This window comes from Lagenorhynchus albirostris, chromosome 7, assembly GCF_949774975.1.
Source record: "Lagenorhynchus albirostris chromosome 7, mLagAlb1.1, whole genome shotgun sequence".
NCBI lineage: Eukaryota > Metazoa > Chordata > Mammalia > Artiodactyla > Delphinidae > Lagenorhynchus > Lagenorhynchus albirostris.
In genome coordinates, this window is record NC_083101.1 from 63,568,371 (window position 1) to 63,586,637 (window position 18,267).

Sequence of the window (18,267 nt, forward strand, 5' to 3'; positions counted from 1 at the left end):
TAAGTAGCATATATAGTCAGGAGATTATAATTTTGAGATTATGAAAACAAGCCTTGTATTTTATAAACTAGAGCTGGCTTGACTTTGTTGTCTCAGGGAAGGCAAAAGTGACCTCCCATTTGCTCCATCTCAAATCTCAAATCCATATCAAAGGTTAATATGTACCTTAGCCCAACTCAATGAGTTTCAGAAAAACAAGCATGGGGAACATCTAGTTTCCCTCAAAAATCTGCCCAAGGGGAAACACCTAAGATCTGGATCATTATCCTTGCCTACACGACACTCAAATAGTAATAGTATTTGAATAGTAATCAATAGTAATTGATATGAATAGTAATCGAATTACTTCGAATACTAATCTTTTATTTCCAAACAAGAAGCTTCTTAGCTACAAACTTTTTTTCCAACTTGCAATAAGGGTTTTGTAAATATGTTGTACTGATGTGTAACAGTAAGGATTTACACTTTTATTATGGCCTTACACTCTAGTATAACGGTGATCAAATTAACTAGACCTTTTTATATTACCAAACTTTCTATGACTACAAAGAAAGAAGGCCTGCAATTTAGCAAATTCATTATGAGGCTGATCAATATGAAATTGGTGCTAATTCAAGTAAGCTGTCTCATATTTGCCATTTATACTAAAATTGTTAGACTGGATTATACAAAAATTTCTGTATTTTCTAAGCAATACCCACTACTCTGCTATATAATTCCCATATTCTCGGGGAGATGAAATTTAGGAAGTGTGGTTTCTTCACTCCTATCATAATGAATGTGCACAGTGTGTTCAGGAAGTATAAGGAGGAAAGGAAACACCGCATTTTACTAAACTTCTGTGAAGTTAAGCCAGAGAGGAGGTCCTTGACACTTCTGAAAAAGTTCCAAATCATAAAAAGACATTTCTCAGCAGAGACTAAAGAGTTCGGTTTGCCAAAAACCCACAAGTTCTTCAAGCCACCACACCATCGTCCAACAGAAAAGTTAAAGAATGAAGTTCCAATTGAAGTTCTGATTTTAAGATTTCCCCCATGCCAATAGTGAATGCATTAAATAAGCCAATCATCTCAAAGACAGTCTAGTTCCAGACCTTGAAAAACACTCAAGATTGAGTTAAGAGATAAAGGGAAACTTTCAAGTTCTGATCAGCTGGCATGAGCTGATTATTATGACTAATTAGAGGACTGTTTTTAATGGAAAATAATCAATTGTTTTAAAGAAATCTTCTTTGAAATATTCTTCAAGATTATGTGATTTTATTTTTCAGATTCAAATGAGATATCACATTTAGAATGGTAGTGGAATTCCTGTGTCAGAAAAACTATATTTCAAGGCAGTTAGCAACCAGTAATGATCAGTAATAACCATTATAAAAAGGAGCACAGTGATGTATAATTACTAATAACAACTGCATGTATTCCAAGTTAATGGTTATAAAAGCTTATGCTTTTAGTATTCAGATTTGCCAAAATGAATGTATTACTCTTACCAGTGGAGTACAGGGTTAATTTTAATATTTCCCATCTTAATTTAAGAAGTCAGTGTCCTTGTGTGTTAGGAATAATTATATTGAAAGCTCTGCTTTAGTGTCATTGTGTGGAAGGATTATTTATAAGACAGTCAAAATTATTCAACAATTTTAAATTTATTGTTATCTCTAATTTATGTAGGCTATATTAAAGTTCTTTTCTAAGAAAAAAATAGCACTCAACAATGCACATCAATACTTTTCATAACCTAAAAGGATAAATCTTTATAAAGCAGTCGCCAATAAACTGAAGAATGTACCTGGTGACAATATTTATTCTTAAGGGGTCATGTATATTAAAAGCTAAGGGGAATGTTTAAAAGAGCTCTCTCAGACTAAAACCATTGCCTTTCTAATTTTGAATTTCTCCCAGCTAATATAAAATGATTGATTACCTTTATTTCATGTACCCCTTGATTTTTCTTTCCATTCATCACTGAGTACTTTAAACCAAATGCATTTAAAACCTGCTGCTAGAAGAGTGGTCTCTTTTAAATCTTTGGAAAGTAATGAAAGGACACAGTAAATCAATCTCATTTCTGCTGTACGAAAGAATAACCTTTACTCTACTGAAGTCATTTAAACTGTTCCTGTCCCTCTGTTCCTGGACAGTAAACATAAAACTTCATCTCTAGGATTCTGTTAAAATTTGAAAGGATTAAAGTAACTGAAAGCTTTTAACTAGAGCCTTAGTTTAGTAATCTACGTGTATAGTATGATACGCATATACACTCATTTTCTGCATGCCTCAAATTGTAGCTTATTATGAATTGGCATATAGGGCTTCTTCAATTCAAAAAGTAGCACTAATTCTTTCACTATACAGAGGACAAATTATCTGTCTGTATGGCACTTAAAACTGAACATTATATTTTTCATTATGAAGCTTATATAATTTTTCTTTCAAAGATCAATACACATTATATATTCCATAAGTGTACACCATATTTGACCCATCTAATCATATTTATATTGTAAGAGGTCTTCACTTGACATTGTCTACTTAAATAACAAGTGGCAGCCTTTGATGAAAAAAGTTTGTAGTTCTAGAACTCATATATATATATATATATATATATTTTTTTTTTTTTCCAATTAAAATGTGCTCAGAACTCTATCTACGTTAAGACTAGTATTTCCCTGATGCTTGTTAAGTTTTCTTGATTTGTCCTTGGACATGTGAAAGAAGAAATAACTTTTATATAATCAATTTTTGTGATCATAATTACATGAGGCTCTAATGACAGTCATAAGTTATAAATTAAAAACTTAAAGCTGCCTTAGGTTAGGACAGGAGGATGGGAAGATTGCTTCTAAATACATGAAAGCGGTTATAATATTCTAAATGTGTTTGGGTTAAAGGTTTAAATAACAGAGGCACGATTCTATGAATTAAAAGTTAACTGAAAACTAGAGACATGTCATTAAGAATGCAAGTCTCATGACAAGAATATTTCTGAAAATATGTGAAATGAGTTGTAAGAGAATAAGTTTCTAAACCTATGAATCCTGCATATGTTTCTAAAAAACACAAGGAACATATACATTTGTCAAATAGAACCATATTACAGTAATTATAGCATATTTCATATTATAGCAATTTTAGAGGTGGAAAAAAAGCAACATTTCAGAAAATTATGTTGAAAAGCCAATGGCTGGCAAAACCACTAATTATTATTTGGTATTTTCATAACTGTGTACAGATGTTTTCAGTTAGCTCTCACTCTTTTGTTTTGTTTTGTTTTGCTTTTTTTTAAACCTGGCAAAACATCAAGTATCTTGAATAAGCTATCATCTTTACGATTTTCTCTGAACTCTGCATGTGGTGACCTTTAATATAAGCAGTCTGCCACCTTGGCCTGCAACTGGGCAGGACTTGAAAGTTCCACATGAGGCACAGATAGGCATGATAAGCATAAACTAGGTGGACAAGTCTAGAACAAAAGAAGCTGGCATGAGTACCTGCGCAGGCTCGCTCCATCTGTAAAAACTCAGTTGCACATACAACTTATATTATAAATGAAGAGCAAGCTCATTAATACCAGCTCTTTCTGATTCATTATAGACATTTTTCCTATGCAATATTTTGCACACTGTTAATTTCAAACTGCTCTGCTATCAAAACTTGAGAGCAGCAAACATATGCATCATAAAATATATTTAAATTTGGAAGCGTTTAGAATGATTTCTGTCATCCCGTAACTAGAATCGTGGGATTTCTGTATTTGTATGGTCCACGCTTTTGACTATGGCTAATTTGTTTATAAGCTACCATTAATCCTGGCTGTATATTTTCACAGTTTGGGTAAACACTTCATTTGCATGAAATTTACAGCATTAATGAGATGTGAAATTTAAAATGCTACTTGAAACATAAATGAGGTAAGAAAGCAGAACCAAAAAAAAGTGTTTTATCACATCCGAAATCAGTAAACCGATTTAAACCTATTAAAATAGGAAGGATGCGTCGCCTGAGATTTTAGCTTCAAAACTCATCTTCTTGGACTAAAATACCAAAATGAGGAGTAAAACATCTGGAAAATATGAAAGAGCTCAAAAAAAAACACAAATTGTGAATTGTGTAGTGCTCCGACTTTAATCGGCTTTTAAATCAATTGACAATTTTTGTCTTTGGAAGGTATAGGCTGGTAAGCTCTCAATAGCCAGTAAAACAGAAAAATACTCTGGCTGAAACACTGTTTATTCATGGATGTTATGAAATATGCTACAGAGAAGGAAAAGGTCTTGAGCCAATTTGAGACACCCTGTTTAGAGAGGCGAGAAACAATGGATAAATGAGAAGATATCTTGGAAAATGAAATGATCAATTTCTTTCTCAGAAGCCCCGTGAGCCCCGTTCTGAGTCAAGATCTGAGAGGCAGCATGGAGAAAAAGCACCAATGCAAAAGCGTGGCTACACCATCACACCTGGGTGAAACTTGCCCACCTGTTGCTGATGTAGGAAGGATGGGTCTCTTGGGCTTAGTCCCACATATCGATTGGCTTGAGATGTGCCTGAGGCTGTGTAGGCTGATTAAGGAAGAACAAAAACAAAGATAAAAATTGCGAACTATCAAATGAACACCCTGTCCACGCAAAAGAAACCCAAAGAAGTGGGACTTGCAACCAAAAAAAAAAAACAAAAACAAAACACAATGTCTTTCTCTTCTCTTTCGTGTGAGTGAATACCACTGATATAAATGACAGTTGACCTCAAGTTGACTGGTTTATCCCCCTCCCAAAAAATCTATCCAGTAACCATATCCCATCCTTTGGTGTGGGCATCTCACACATGCTCTGGTTACAGTCTTGCAGGAGTACCAAGGACTGGCTAAATAGAAGGGTCCCTTTCCTAGATGTACCTTTTTACAAGATACTGGTTGTCTAATAATGGAATAATCAATGATGGTCTGTGATTCTAAATGTAAAAGCAGACTGAAAGTCTGTCAGGAAAAAGTGAAAGGTTTAAATGATGGGATTTAAGCAGATGTGCTTGATGATATAGGATGAAAAATGTCTTACTGAAAAGTCTTACTAAAAAGAATATCTAACATTATTAACATAAAGGAGAAGGCTATTTTATTATATCATATAGAATGAATTAGCTCAGTATTTTATTTAATGTGAAAATGCCCTTAAGTTTGATAGAAATGTTTCTGAAAAAAAATCATTTCCTTTCCAGAAGCACAAAAAGTCAATTTTTTTGTGATTGGTCCAGAGAGGGAGTTGACATATGGTGAATACTCCTTAAATTATTACGGTCTCACCTTGCAAGTACTTTTCGTACAGGTACTTTTTGGTGCAGAGTGAATGTTTCAAAGAAAACATCTCCCTAGTCCTAAAGATGTTTGTTCTTTTTCACAAAGGAAAGGACTAATGTATCTTCCCAGCGCTAAGCAATCCCATTGTTCCATGTCAGAATAAACAGAAAAAGTAAATTTTCATCATTTATGTTACATCTATAGGTCTGAAGAAAGCTATAATATTTGGTTTAAAACCCTCAGATTAATGAGGAATCCAGACGTTAATTCTTAAAAGGCGTTTTTAAAACGAATACATTAATTCTGCCATGTTCATTTGGCCCATTGAGGCTTTTTTAGGTCAACTTTTTAAAACAGTGAAGATGCTCACAATTCACCTTCTAGTTATTCCTGAATGAAGGGCTCACTCAAGAGCAGCCCTAAGCAGCCAGCGTCCCCTATTCAATCTCCAGACCTCTGGAATTCAACACACACCATTGAAGAAGAGCCTCACCCTTAGAGAGTGGGCACCAAGTCTGTGCTATTCTATCTTTTCAACCACGAGAAAGAGGTTTCCTTGGCCTCTGTGTTTTCCTTAATTTTTCTGATTTATGAATTCAATGGCTAATTTCTCATCAGTGGCGCCTGGGGAGGTGCAGCGACAACTTTGTTTCTAGGAAAGAAAAACGACTCACTATATCGCTTTTGTGCAGGAGTGGAAAATGGACTGATGCAGCCATCTTTATACAACCAAAACATTCCTTTGCATATTTTATGATTTTATAAGTCAAATAAGATCTCTTTTTGATCAACCTGTATGTGAGTATAAGAACAATTCATTAACAAACAGGCTGACAGTACTCCCATAGGTGAGCTGTGATCGTTTCGGTCTGATCTTCCCTTGAATGTAATCTATTAATGTCAGTATAAGAGTAGGTACCAGAAGTTTCTGCAACTTTCAACTACTTAAAAATCTTTGCTTTCTACTTGCTTTTATTTAAAGTGTTGACTTTGTTTGCTCAAAGATGCCCAAGGCATTCACTTTTAAAATTTGGATGTAGCATTTTAGTGACTGTAATGTACATAGCTAACCTGTAGCACAAAGGATTCTTACTCTTCCTTGACTGGGTCTCATCCATCTGTGCATTCAGGGAAGTGTTCACTAGTGTAGGACCCTCTATCAACAAACCAGTTACTGAGAATTAATGATTACTGATGGGAATTACAAGCTTGTGTGGTTTTATTATTTGATGGGGCCTCATGAACTTTGAGAAAGAAATGCTGAGTTCACTGTACACTCCAAGTATTGTCCGTTTTTCTTGTAGGGTTCCTTCCTAGTCTTTCAGAGGCCACAAAAAAAGAGCACTTTCCAATGGCCAAGAAAGAAAGAACCAGTGGTACTTCTAAATCTCTGTAATTTCACACAGGAATTTCCAGAGCATAGGGATTTTCTTGCTCTAAAAATGAAAATAGAAGCTCTGGATTTAACGTATAAGTATAATGGATGAGAAGCATGCTAATTCCTCCCGACTGGAATTTTATCATTCCACTTTACCAATCTGTGCACACCAGCTCCAGTTCTAAAAAGCTGGCAGTTTGGATGAAGCCAATTGAAAAACTGGGTAATAACTCCTGTGTCCTTATGAGTACTCTATACAAAGAAGCAAAGGAATCATTTGGGTTCTTGGTATGTGCTATGTAAATTCACTGGCTAAATCTCTGACATTTAAAATGTTATGGCCATGCTAAAAATCCTAATACCTGATGCACCATAATAGGCTAAATAATCAAAAAAATTTTTTTAAAAGTTGCAGACAATGAAAGTGCAGGTAGCTTACATGTGCCTAATACTCAGCTCTGAAATGTTTTCTCTACCCAACATTGTGTGACTTTCTCACAATGACATAACCTGCAGTGATGTAAACATGCAATTATCTTACAGAGGTACTGGTTCAGCCTGCCTTGTGAAGGGGCTTAATTTCTATAGGAACGCTCCAATAACTAACAATTACCTAATCTCTCTTCGGGTGATATAAAAACCTTGTACACTGTTATGTTATTCAGTGCATTTTCAATGTATACCTTGAACAAGCAGGCATGACTTATTATTTATGTTATAGCTATTTACTCAAACAAATAAGCTTCTCCCTTTTCAAATAGGATGCACTGAGTGAAATTTGATAAGAGAGAGCTTGCGAGAGCCAGGCCACATTCATGCCTGCTAGTTCCACATAAATGAGAAATCTCCATCGGGTCGGGTAGCTGGAAAAGTTGCCGTGTTTTCCACCTTGGATCAGATATCCAACGGCGCCTTTGATGGACATTTCTCATTTCCTACAGAAATACTTACTGGTTGCTGTAGGTGAAGCTGCCTCACCTTCAGTGGATGTAGTGATGGGTTTAGTATCTGTCATGGTCAGGGTCACAGGTCGCACTGCACTGGGATGGGGAGAGGGTGCCAAGACAGGAGTGAAATGGCCAGGCACTTTCCCTACTACTTGACCACTGCTGTTAGGCTACAAAACAAAAACAGAATGCCGGGTGAAACACTCCAAAAGGCAGTCGTCTCGTCCAACAACTCCACTCAGCACACACAGCTGAGTGGACCCCGCGTGCTGTGTGCAACCGCCACACAAGCTCTCTCAGATCTGAGTCAGAGAGGCTCGTCAGTGGTTAGTAGTCATAAGAAGCAGCAGCATTTAAAGAAAGTCTTCAGCTTCAAAGCACTTTATATAGGTTTAGTCATCTTTACAACACCCCGAGAGCCAGGTAGAACTGATCCTTCCACTGAGCTGGACAGAAAACTCAAGTGGAGACTTCAATGCTGAGCCCGAGGCTAAAACAGAAGTCCTTACTGAGCTAGTGAGAATGAGAATCAGTGCTACCTTCTTATCTGCTCTTCATGGTCACTTTTGGCTTTCAGAACACAAAATTTACCTAAATGATGACATCACTGAGACAAGGAAGACAAGAATTTCTAGGAGACCAAAGGAGTCAAACTCAACAATTCCCATCATTTATAGTCAAGGCCCATTCTTTGGCATACAAAAATGCTAGCCCTTGCTCACACACAGGTGCACTCAGAAACACACATCAGGCAATTTTGATCTTAGAATCTCCACTCGACTTGTGACGATTTACTAATATAAGCAGGTAGAATGATATTTTAAATATTTAAAATTCCAGCGTCCACACAATGATATAAAACGCTGAACTAGGTCCAACCCTACACCTACAAATAAAAGATTTCCAACGTAAATTAAAATGTGCTGAAGTGAAGCAGAGGGCAATCAAATATACTCTGCTTTTTGAGTTACTCTTCCATTGCTGGGCATGGAGAGTTACACAAAACACTGATTGTTGACATCTGTGAGAATTAAAGAGAAAATCCGCTAGGCAGTGATAGAAAAGATATTATTATCTGAGTTTTAGCCTAGTGTCCATAGTGGGAGACAAAATTCTAAGGGAACACTGTTTGAAGAAATACTGGAATGTATTTTTCTAGACAGAGAATGGTATTTTTAATTATGCTCATGTTGGAATTCACCAGTACATATCGTACACAACAATTTGCTATGAGGGTGTTCTCCACAAATGTTTAGTCTTTATAATCCGTACCACTTTTAAAGTCAAAAAAGCAATGAAACAGAATATTTATCTAAATGCCTGCACATAAATTACAAGTAGACGTTTCTTTAAAGAAAAAGATAAACAGCTAAGGACACTTCACTATTAGAACTTAGAGACATGAAGTAAGTCTAGTTGGGTGCCTCAGAGGCCACATTATTTATTCTATAAAGAAAATGAACTTCTGAATATCCTACATATTCATCATGAGTAAATTAAGTATTTAAGTCAGGAAAACTGACCAGATTTTTTCCCCCTATGGAGACCTAGGAGAGAGTTATATCTTAGACTAATTTTATTTAAAATATTCCATTAAATAGCATGACTGTCTCACTCTAATCGGTGTAGCAGCAATGCAATTAATCTCCAAACTGCTGTGGGGAGGACAAAGCATCTCAGTTGCTCGACTTAACAGTCAAAATCAGTGCAGCCCTGGGGGATACTAGAAAGGAACAGTTGACAACAGGTCAACAAGTCCTCATTTTTTCCCCGATTTTTAGAGCTAAAAAGGTGAATATCAAGAGCCCTATTTTGAAGTGCAAATTACCTGGTTTTGAGTTGAAGTTAAACATCAAAGCAGATATAATGTTCCTGCAAAAACAACTCTGCAGTTTATAATAAAGACCCACTTTTCCTTTCAAAGGGAAAAAGCAATTTGTTTCTAAAGAAGACCATCAACTTTTGGTTATGCGACCACTGCAAAAGACTGCTTTATATATCTCCCCCAAGAAAAAAAGAGTGATCGTGTTTTATCATCGGTGGTACATTCGATGGTAAAAAGCCTTTCTGTATATTGTGTTCACCAAAACAGTTTGACAGTACCTACCTGAGAGCATAGAAGAGAAAAATAACAATATTGTCAAGAAAATGCTGCCACCAAATATATTACCTTGCCCACCCTGCAAGCCTTGTCTACTGGAATTGAATCGACATAAACCAACAAACAGATGTTTCTCTCATTTAAAAAAAGTGAAAGTGACAAAGAAAGAACTCCCAAGCCAATAGAGACAACTTTCCTGAAACTCAGGGTCAGAAGAATGGAAAGGTTATTTCTTTTCAGTTTTCTGTTGGTTCAAAACAGATGAAGCTACACTATAAAGCTTGTCTTTTAAGGTTGCTAATACATGAACTTTCATATTGTAGATATGAAAAGAGAGACATCTTATCCGAAGATGAACAGCATTAGGAAAGGATTATCCTACTTATAGTACATTGCTCCTATTATACAAAATCCTGAGAGGGAATTTTTTTTTTCAATTGAGATGAGAGTAAGATGCTTCTCAGAAGCTCGGTCTTTACCTTGAAAATATGAAGAAAAACTGAGAACAATATAGGCAGATTATCACCTAACATGCCCTCTTAACTTATAAAGAAATTGAAATATACGTAAAACAAGCACTGAATAATTAAAGAAATGCAGAACACTAAGGCCCTGATTTTAATTTGCATAATTTTTCCCCTAACAGCGCCTAATTAAGACATCAGTTAAAAAAAAAAAATCCAATGGAACTCTAAGATTTTCCACACTGAATTAACGTTAAGGACTTTTAATGGATGTCTTAATTAGACTTTGTTATTCATGGAAATTCTACACAAATTAAAATCAGACCTTGTGTGCACTGTTCCCAGCTGAGTCTAGCAAAATGCTCTATGGAACTGAGACTTTTGAATCCATGCTCTGACAGCAAATTTTACTTCTAAATTGATATACCAAGATCCTACTGTTTTACTTAGTAATTATTATTACAGTCATTAAAAGTGCTACACCATTTGAACATTTTCTTCTAAAACACAAATCATTTAACTTTAAATTCAAAATTCAAGAACAGTATACTTAGTTTAGCATTACTAGTCAATGGAGCTAAAAGTACAGATAACTTAATGTTAAGTAACCCAAATAGTGCTGGACATGTTGTTACTCACAAAAAAAAAAACAAAAAAAACCCAGAAGGGACCATTTTGCTCCGTGTTAACAATTAAATTAAGACCAAAGGGAATTTTTTTTTCAGATCTTTCTTTGTTAATTCTAAATTAATATGCACATACCGTTTACTGGCATTTTAGTAAATGAACAGCATTAATGACAGAACACTTATGAAAATCCCGCAGAACGTTAAAAAATGTGAGAAGAAGTGGACAGGAGTCTTGGAGGTAAAACAGCAGAGCCAAATACCAGACCATAAGATCGAAATTACATTACAGATTTTTGATATTACGATGACTGATAGAGCCAGCTTTGGCAGACTGTCTACTCGATTGTGGAAAATCCTCTTATACCAAATCCCCATGAAGTGACCTCTCCAAAGGAGAAACCACATGTTTAGGGAATGAGGAAGGCACATGAGTCACTACACTTATACAAAGAATCCTTAAAGCCACTGCACAGTGTTTACCACTATAAAAATTAAAAAAAAAAAAAAAAGACTTCTGGTAATGTCACTCATTATGAAACATAGTCATGTCTGAGCAAAGAATATTCAAGTAGTCATCAAACACTGAAAATGTTTACATTACCAAAGCTTATTTTAATACCTAATAGTTGGTCTATAAATACAACTGTAAGGTCTTTTGTGTGTGTTTATTTTAGCTCATACTTCGCTTCTGCCTGAAATAAGCACTTTGTCTCTGTGTCAAACCAGGTATTTCAGAGGTGTGAACTCCAGCTCAGAACATTTTTGTCAGTGGACCTTCTGCATTAACTTTCTCTTCACTCAATGAAAATCCCAAAACATCAAACCAAGAACATCTTCACAAATGTGCCCCTTCCTTTGGGGCAACACACTTCCTACCTGTCATTCAGCCACCTTTCAATAAAAACTTAGTGAGTCACCAAGAAACTTCCTGAAGATGGATTTCAAAAGCTTGCTGTTCTCCCAGACACACTGTCTAAGTAAGCTTCAGGGCTTACCGTTAGACCTGTGCTTTAATTATATGTTCTCTCTCATTTTTACCTGGCTGGTTTGCGGACTGGATGGGTCATAAGAAGGTACATAGTTCTTCAGAGTATCCTGAGGATTCAGGTGGGGAGGATATCTGATTGTTGGATGAGAGAAGTAGCTCGATGGGGCTGGAGGGAGAATAGCTTGTGTTGGAAATGGCAACGGTGAGGGTGGAGGTGGAGTCCGAGTTGAGATGACTGCAGGAGACAGGAAAGAAAAGAGGACTCATTAGCTGTTGGCCATACTGCTCCGTCCCAATCCTACAGAATCCTGGGAAACTATACAACCGAAGGCTCTTCATTTCCTCCCTCTGATTTAACCAAACTCTCTTAAAATAAGCTAGTCTTTTACTATTATCCTCTATGCCAGGACTGCTAAGCCCACATAGATATCACCTCCAGTCTAGGGAACGAACAATCTTGCTTTCTAGATCTATGAATGGTTTTAAAAAAAGAAGGTTCTCTTTTATAGGTTAAGCCAATAATTCATAAAATATTTCTTTAAGCAAAGTTATTTCCCATCAGAACACATTCTTTGATTAAAAAGTCTTTGTCTCCTAAGTACAGACCAAGTCACAGCATTAAGTAGAGGGCAGGGGACCCACGCATTTTCTACCAAAATTCAAAACAGAAGTGTACTCCAATTTTAAGTAAATATTTTGCATTATTTAGAAGGGAAGCCAATAATTAGTAATGTCCCGAATAGTTAACTGATCATTGTATAAATGCTTTGGAATATTTGAACATAAACCTGGGAACTCTTTTTTTAAATGAAAAGGTTCCTTTTAAAACCAAGAGTTCTATTTTCTTCCTACTGTAACTTTTACTACATGTAGCTCAAAAGACATTATTGAGATAAGACCAAGAACAAAACCCTCAGAAATGCAAATTTTAACTTTCATATAGGCATATTAACTTACCCATAAATCACATATTTTATAAAGAGAAATAATGTACAAAACGTATGTGATGTACATAATGTTTAATTTTACTGTAATTTTTCAAAATTAGTGTGATCATAATTTTTTATTTAGTTTTTAAAATATGATGCTTAAGTTTAAAAATGGGGAAAGAATACAATTGCACAATCATTCTCTCCAGAATGTTAAATTTGTACTTTACATAAGTACAATTTAAGAGTATCAACCAGTATAGATAGAAGTGAAGATTAACTGTCTATTTCTGTTTACTATTTTGATCCAGATCATAGGAAATTTATATGATAAATGTTTAGTGTTTTATGAGACAATGTAGCAAACAATATGAAAAATAAATTCCTTCCATGACCTATAAATGAAAACCATCTGGAATGACTTATCTCCAGCTTTGTAATTACGTACAAAAAAAATTACCCTTAAGGGATATTCCTTATCTTCCCCAAAGAAAGCTTTTTCAGAAGATACAAGAAATTTAAAATGTACATCATAGAAGAATCATAAACTCAGTTTTATGGTCACAACTCTGCTCCCTGAATGTCCAGGGAACTCAGAATCCTCTGGATTGTTGCTACAGTACAGATTCCTGGGCCTAACCACAGACGTACTAGATGAGGACCTCCAGGGGTGAGGCACCAGAAAGTGCATTTTAAACAAGTGCCCCACGTAATCTTTGCACACACTGAAGTTTGAGCATCCTCCATCAAAGGGATGCATTTCAGAGAACAATTACCTATTTCTTAAAACAAAACTCCTTGTTGAAATACTACTTTATTTAAGGAGTATACACACTTGAATGTATAATTTAAGAAAATGCCAACGCCTAAATTAAATTGCACATCTTTTGACTCAGTGTTGAAGTGCTCTTAATCTCAGCTCAATTTAACCACGGTCTTTACTTATATCTGTACACAAACCCTTGGGGGATATATACAGAGCTGCATCATGGGCCCTCTGGGCTTTACGATCATTTGGCATCAGTAGTTTTGGAAGAGATCTCTTTTGATCTGAACTGGCACATAGCAAGTCAGAGCTCAAATCTCTGGGCTCCCAAGTACTTACGCTCAAATAAGCTCTGGCTGGCCTGATACAAACCAGGTAGAATGCAGAATTCCCAATGAAAGTAAAAATGGCTACTTTCTCAATAAAAGTCATTCTAGTCCTTTAAAGAAAGAAAAGTAAACTACAAGGCAAAAAATGTTTCCCTTCATTATGAAAGAATTCATACATACATGCATGCATACATGTACATTTATGTATTCCTTGCCTAGATATTACAAAGTCTTCCTAATTGCCTCCTTTCCTCCAGTCTTGCTCCTTCCAATATATCCTGTATAGTTTCAAATTAATAATTTTTTTTAAAGTATCATTTAAATTATGGAACTTCTCTGCTAAGAATCTTTCAATGGCTCCCTACTGCTTCAATAATAAAATCCCAACAACTTCACAGGTTTGTACAGACCTCAAGTGCTTTAAGACCCAGTCTTGCTCCACTTCTTTGGCCTCATCTCTGGCCACTCTCTCCTATTCAGGGCACACTTCAACATTTGTGGATCCTTCAACATATGGCAGTTCCTTGCTGCAATGACCTCTACTGCATTGATACACGCTGTCCACTCTGCCTGAAATGACCGCCCCCCCCCTTGTTCCTTCTTGTGGTGAACTCACTCTTCAAACTTCAGTTGAGAACACACCTCTTCCAGGCATCTAATCCTCCTCCAAGGATGTAATCCTGTCATACTCGATGCCTGGCTAATGACAGGGTCCCTCTCTCTCCCCACTATGCCATGAGCTCTTTAAGGAGAGAAACTGTTTCTCGTGATAAGGTGTCTGCCACAGGCCCTAATATATTACATATTGAACATATATATGGTAAAGGGCAAAGGTGGAAGGCTTATCTAGATCTCTCATGGTTTATTATGTAAAAATGTACTCTTGAATTTTTTCCAAATATTAGAAATATGAACACTTTAATCAGATATGGGTGATTTGACTTCTAAGTTAATTTTGCCCAGATACTCAACATTACAAATGTATGAAATAGTTACTGACTTTTTTCATCTATCTTAGCAGTACAATAAATAAATGTAAAAAATTTTATATACCACAGCTGACTTGTATATTCTTCTCTTAATTTTATAATTGTCTTAATGGTAGCATTGAAGGCCATGAATTTTTAAGTATAGGGACAATACATATCAATATATATTTATAGACCAAAGCTAAGAACTTTATTATAAACAGATGTCATATCCCTTGAATAAAGGTTTAAAAACCAGATTCAGTTTTTTTGAAGAATAAAGAGTTGTCTCACCATAAATTTAAAGCAATAAGAGTATCACTATAAACATATTTTGTTTTTACATAATAAACTTTCTCCACCTAAAATTCAGACTACTCCTTTCTAGGGTTTAAGAGCAATAGGTAAAAAGTATGGAGTATTGCTTATGAATTATATCTCATTTTCAATTTTAAAAGAGGATTTAACATTAATTGTTCCTCAAAGTATAAATGTGAAATATCGGATTCTTTTTCCTATTTAAATTATGATATTAAACATAATATCAAATGTACTAGCCCACAGGAAGGATTTATGTATATGAAATAATTGTCAAAGTACTTCTTTTATTTTTCTGATTAATTTTACTCCCAAATAAGTAGCTAAAATATTGATTTCTGTAGAGAAAATAGTATCTATGGAAATAGTGTCTATATATCAATGCTGCTGGAAATACTCTAACTCAGCAGCATACTTGAAACTCCATCTTTCTCTTAGTAAAATATATAAAATTAGGACCAACCTGGAAGCTACTGTTAAGATACTGTTAAGATACCACTGTTAAGATACTGTTAAGATATATATTTTCTTATCTTTTGTGATTGTAATCTTTCCAATACAGGCAATTTAAAAATACATTATGTAGATGCTATTTAATTGTATGGCTTTAAAATCTTTCCTCAAATATTAAGAAAAAGTTTTTGGATCAGATTACGACCCTCCCTCTTTGGTTGAGCAAATAGGTCACCTTAGCTATAAGGATAGAGTTTTGATCCATCCTTGAGGGTTTAGGCTCTGCAAACAAGAGGGAGGTTTCTCTTCTACGCTTGAAACTCCTTACCACTGTGTGCAACTCCAGGTATTCCGGGATGGTGGTGCTGGGGGAAAGTGCTCAATCTTGGGGAGGAATCTTGTGGAGATGTAGAGCTGAACAATGGCTTTTCAGGCTTCTTCATAGTAGTCGGAGAAGACATATCTGCAGAGAAAGAGAGGAAAGCCCAAGCGTTACAAATTTCTTAAGCTACAAGGTTCACATCAACCTAGTAAGAGATCTCATTTTCCAACATTTTATGATTTTTGTACTTTTTGCTCTTTTACAAAATACAAAATGAGGGTCAAAGACCCAGCTACGTTGGAGCTTTGAAATATCTGTCAGAAACAATCTCCACTGAAGCTAACCCAAGGCTTCATTAACAGTATCATCGGAATTACTCTGACCACTAAATAAACTTTGAACTTCTGAACAACTAAGCATCACGTTTCCCTCGGTCCCTTGGTTCACATCAAGGTCTTTTTTAACCTCAGCATTTCATTCTTCAATGTATACAATTCAGGGGTTTGTCTTTTGACCGACCTAAAAAATAGAGAAAACCTGGTGCAAATGTGAAAAACAAGCCTTGAGTATGCTGGTAAGTATAATCTATCACTGATTTAACATCTTTTATGGAAAACTCATTACTTGTTTGGCAAAAAAGACATTCCTTAATATGTTCATTCTGCAAATATTTATTGGGTTCCTCTATTTGCCAGGTAAAGGGAGGATGTTACAAAAAATAAAAAAGTAATTGCTGCTGTAGGGATATTCACGGTCAGCGAAGAGAAAAATGGTAAGAAGAAAATGGTTGTCAACAGTTGAGAAGGAGAAAGTGTGTTGAGAGCAGAGGTGCTGTGGTGTTTGCTGTTACTTCTCCAGCCTCACTGCACAGGGGCAGTGATCACCTCAGCTTCCCCAGGTTAAGGATGGTACCCCCCGTGACACCATGTTTAAAACATGAAAAAAATAAAAAATGATAAAAAATAAATAAATAAAACATGGATGGGGGTGACATTCCCAGAAGGAGGAAATGTTCCAAAGGAGGGGGGCATAAAATATGCAAGTACTACACATAGTCTGTGGAGTGGTGAAGTACAAAGATGAGAGAGGGAGCGAACAGCTGGCAGGACCCACACAATGAGGGGGTCTCAGATTTCATGTATAAATGTCTGAATGCTTACCCTGATAAGAAAACACTATTGATGGGCAAAATAGGATCATATTTGCTGTGTAGAGCAATCCCTCCAGAAACTACATGGAGGATGAATCAGCTGAAATAAAGACAGCAATCCTGGACACCACTTAAGAAGATAAATTAATTACTACATTCATTCCATAGATATTTACTGAAGGTCTAGTGTAGCCAGACTCTGCGCCAGATACTGGGGACACAACTGTGACCTAGATTTGGCTTCAGTCTCTATAAAACCTGAAATCTAGACAGGGGAGACAGACAAGTTAAAAAGGAATTATGAAAAGAGCTGTGACAGGAGAAGTATTCGGGGCTTCATTCATTCATTCATCCCACAAATATTTAATACGGCCAAAAGACAGATATGAGACTTGAAATAAGAGTAGAGATAGAGCTAATGCAATAATAGATATTTCAACAGAATTAACCCAATTCAATAAATAACTAATTTAGAAAGTGATCATCTTGGGTGACCACAAGACTGTACCATACAGCTAGTTGGAATACGGAATTCAGGAGGGAACTCCAGTTGGTAAGGAGAGATGTGCCCTTTTTCCAACACCTAGAGTAATGCTGATTTTTACAGAGGTTTATAAATGTATAGTAAGATGTTCCAAAATCACATGAGCCATGAAGTTTAGATTTCTATTATCAGAAACTTTAAATATATACACAGGTAGACAGAATAATAATGGATTCTTCTCCAGTACTCATCACTCAGCTTCTTCAATTATTCAATTATTTCATCTTTACCCCATCTATACTCCCTCCCCCTGCATTACTTTGAAGCAAATCCCAGGCATCATATAATTTCACCTATAAATATTTCAGTTTAAGAAATATTTTCATATTTCTCCTCATAAAAGGAGAAAATTTTATTAAAAGAAAAAATACCCAAGACTTTATCACACATAAAATATATATATACAATTTGCATTTTTAATTAAGAACTTTTTTTTGACATGAGAAAAAAACTTCATGGTGCTATTAAGATAAGAAACTAGTTATCATTGTTTTACCATTTAAAAAATTACCTAAGCTCTGGTAAAGGCATCCAATAAAATTAAATATGTTTTCAGCACACTGGCATGTAAAGAATACATATGCTACTGTAACTACAGTAGACATCACAGTCTACAAAAAAATGACAGGCGTACTTGTAGCTGTAAGCTACAATTTGTGACTAACTGGCTCTCACTAACCTATCAGAAC

At 35.6% G+C, this 18,267-nt stretch overlaps 1 protein-coding gene across 11 annotated transcripts in view; it reads right to left on the minus strand.

The window, feature by feature from the left end:
- NFIB (nuclear factor I B) overlaps positions 1–18,267 on the minus strand; it is a 235,529-nt gene that overhangs the window by 25,771 nt on the left and 191,491 nt on the right. For 5 of the 11 annotated variants that reach the window (XM_060155077.1, XM_060155079.1, XM_060155076.1 and 2 more), the window contains 4 exons: positions 15,891–16,025; positions 11,850–12,034; positions 7,622–7,787; positions 4,479–4,561 (listed from right to left, as the gene is read on the minus strand). In XM_060155077.1, coding sequence (XP_060011060.1) covers positions 4,479–4,561; positions 7,622–7,787; positions 11,850–12,034; positions 15,891–16,025 — 569 coding nt within the window. The remainder of the gene's footprint in view (positions 1–4,478; positions 4,562–7,621; positions 7,788–11,849; positions 12,035–15,890; positions 16,026–18,267) is intronic. The other 6 variants (XM_060155082.1, XM_060155078.1, XM_060155083.1 and 3 more) reach the window with 2 other exon arrangements.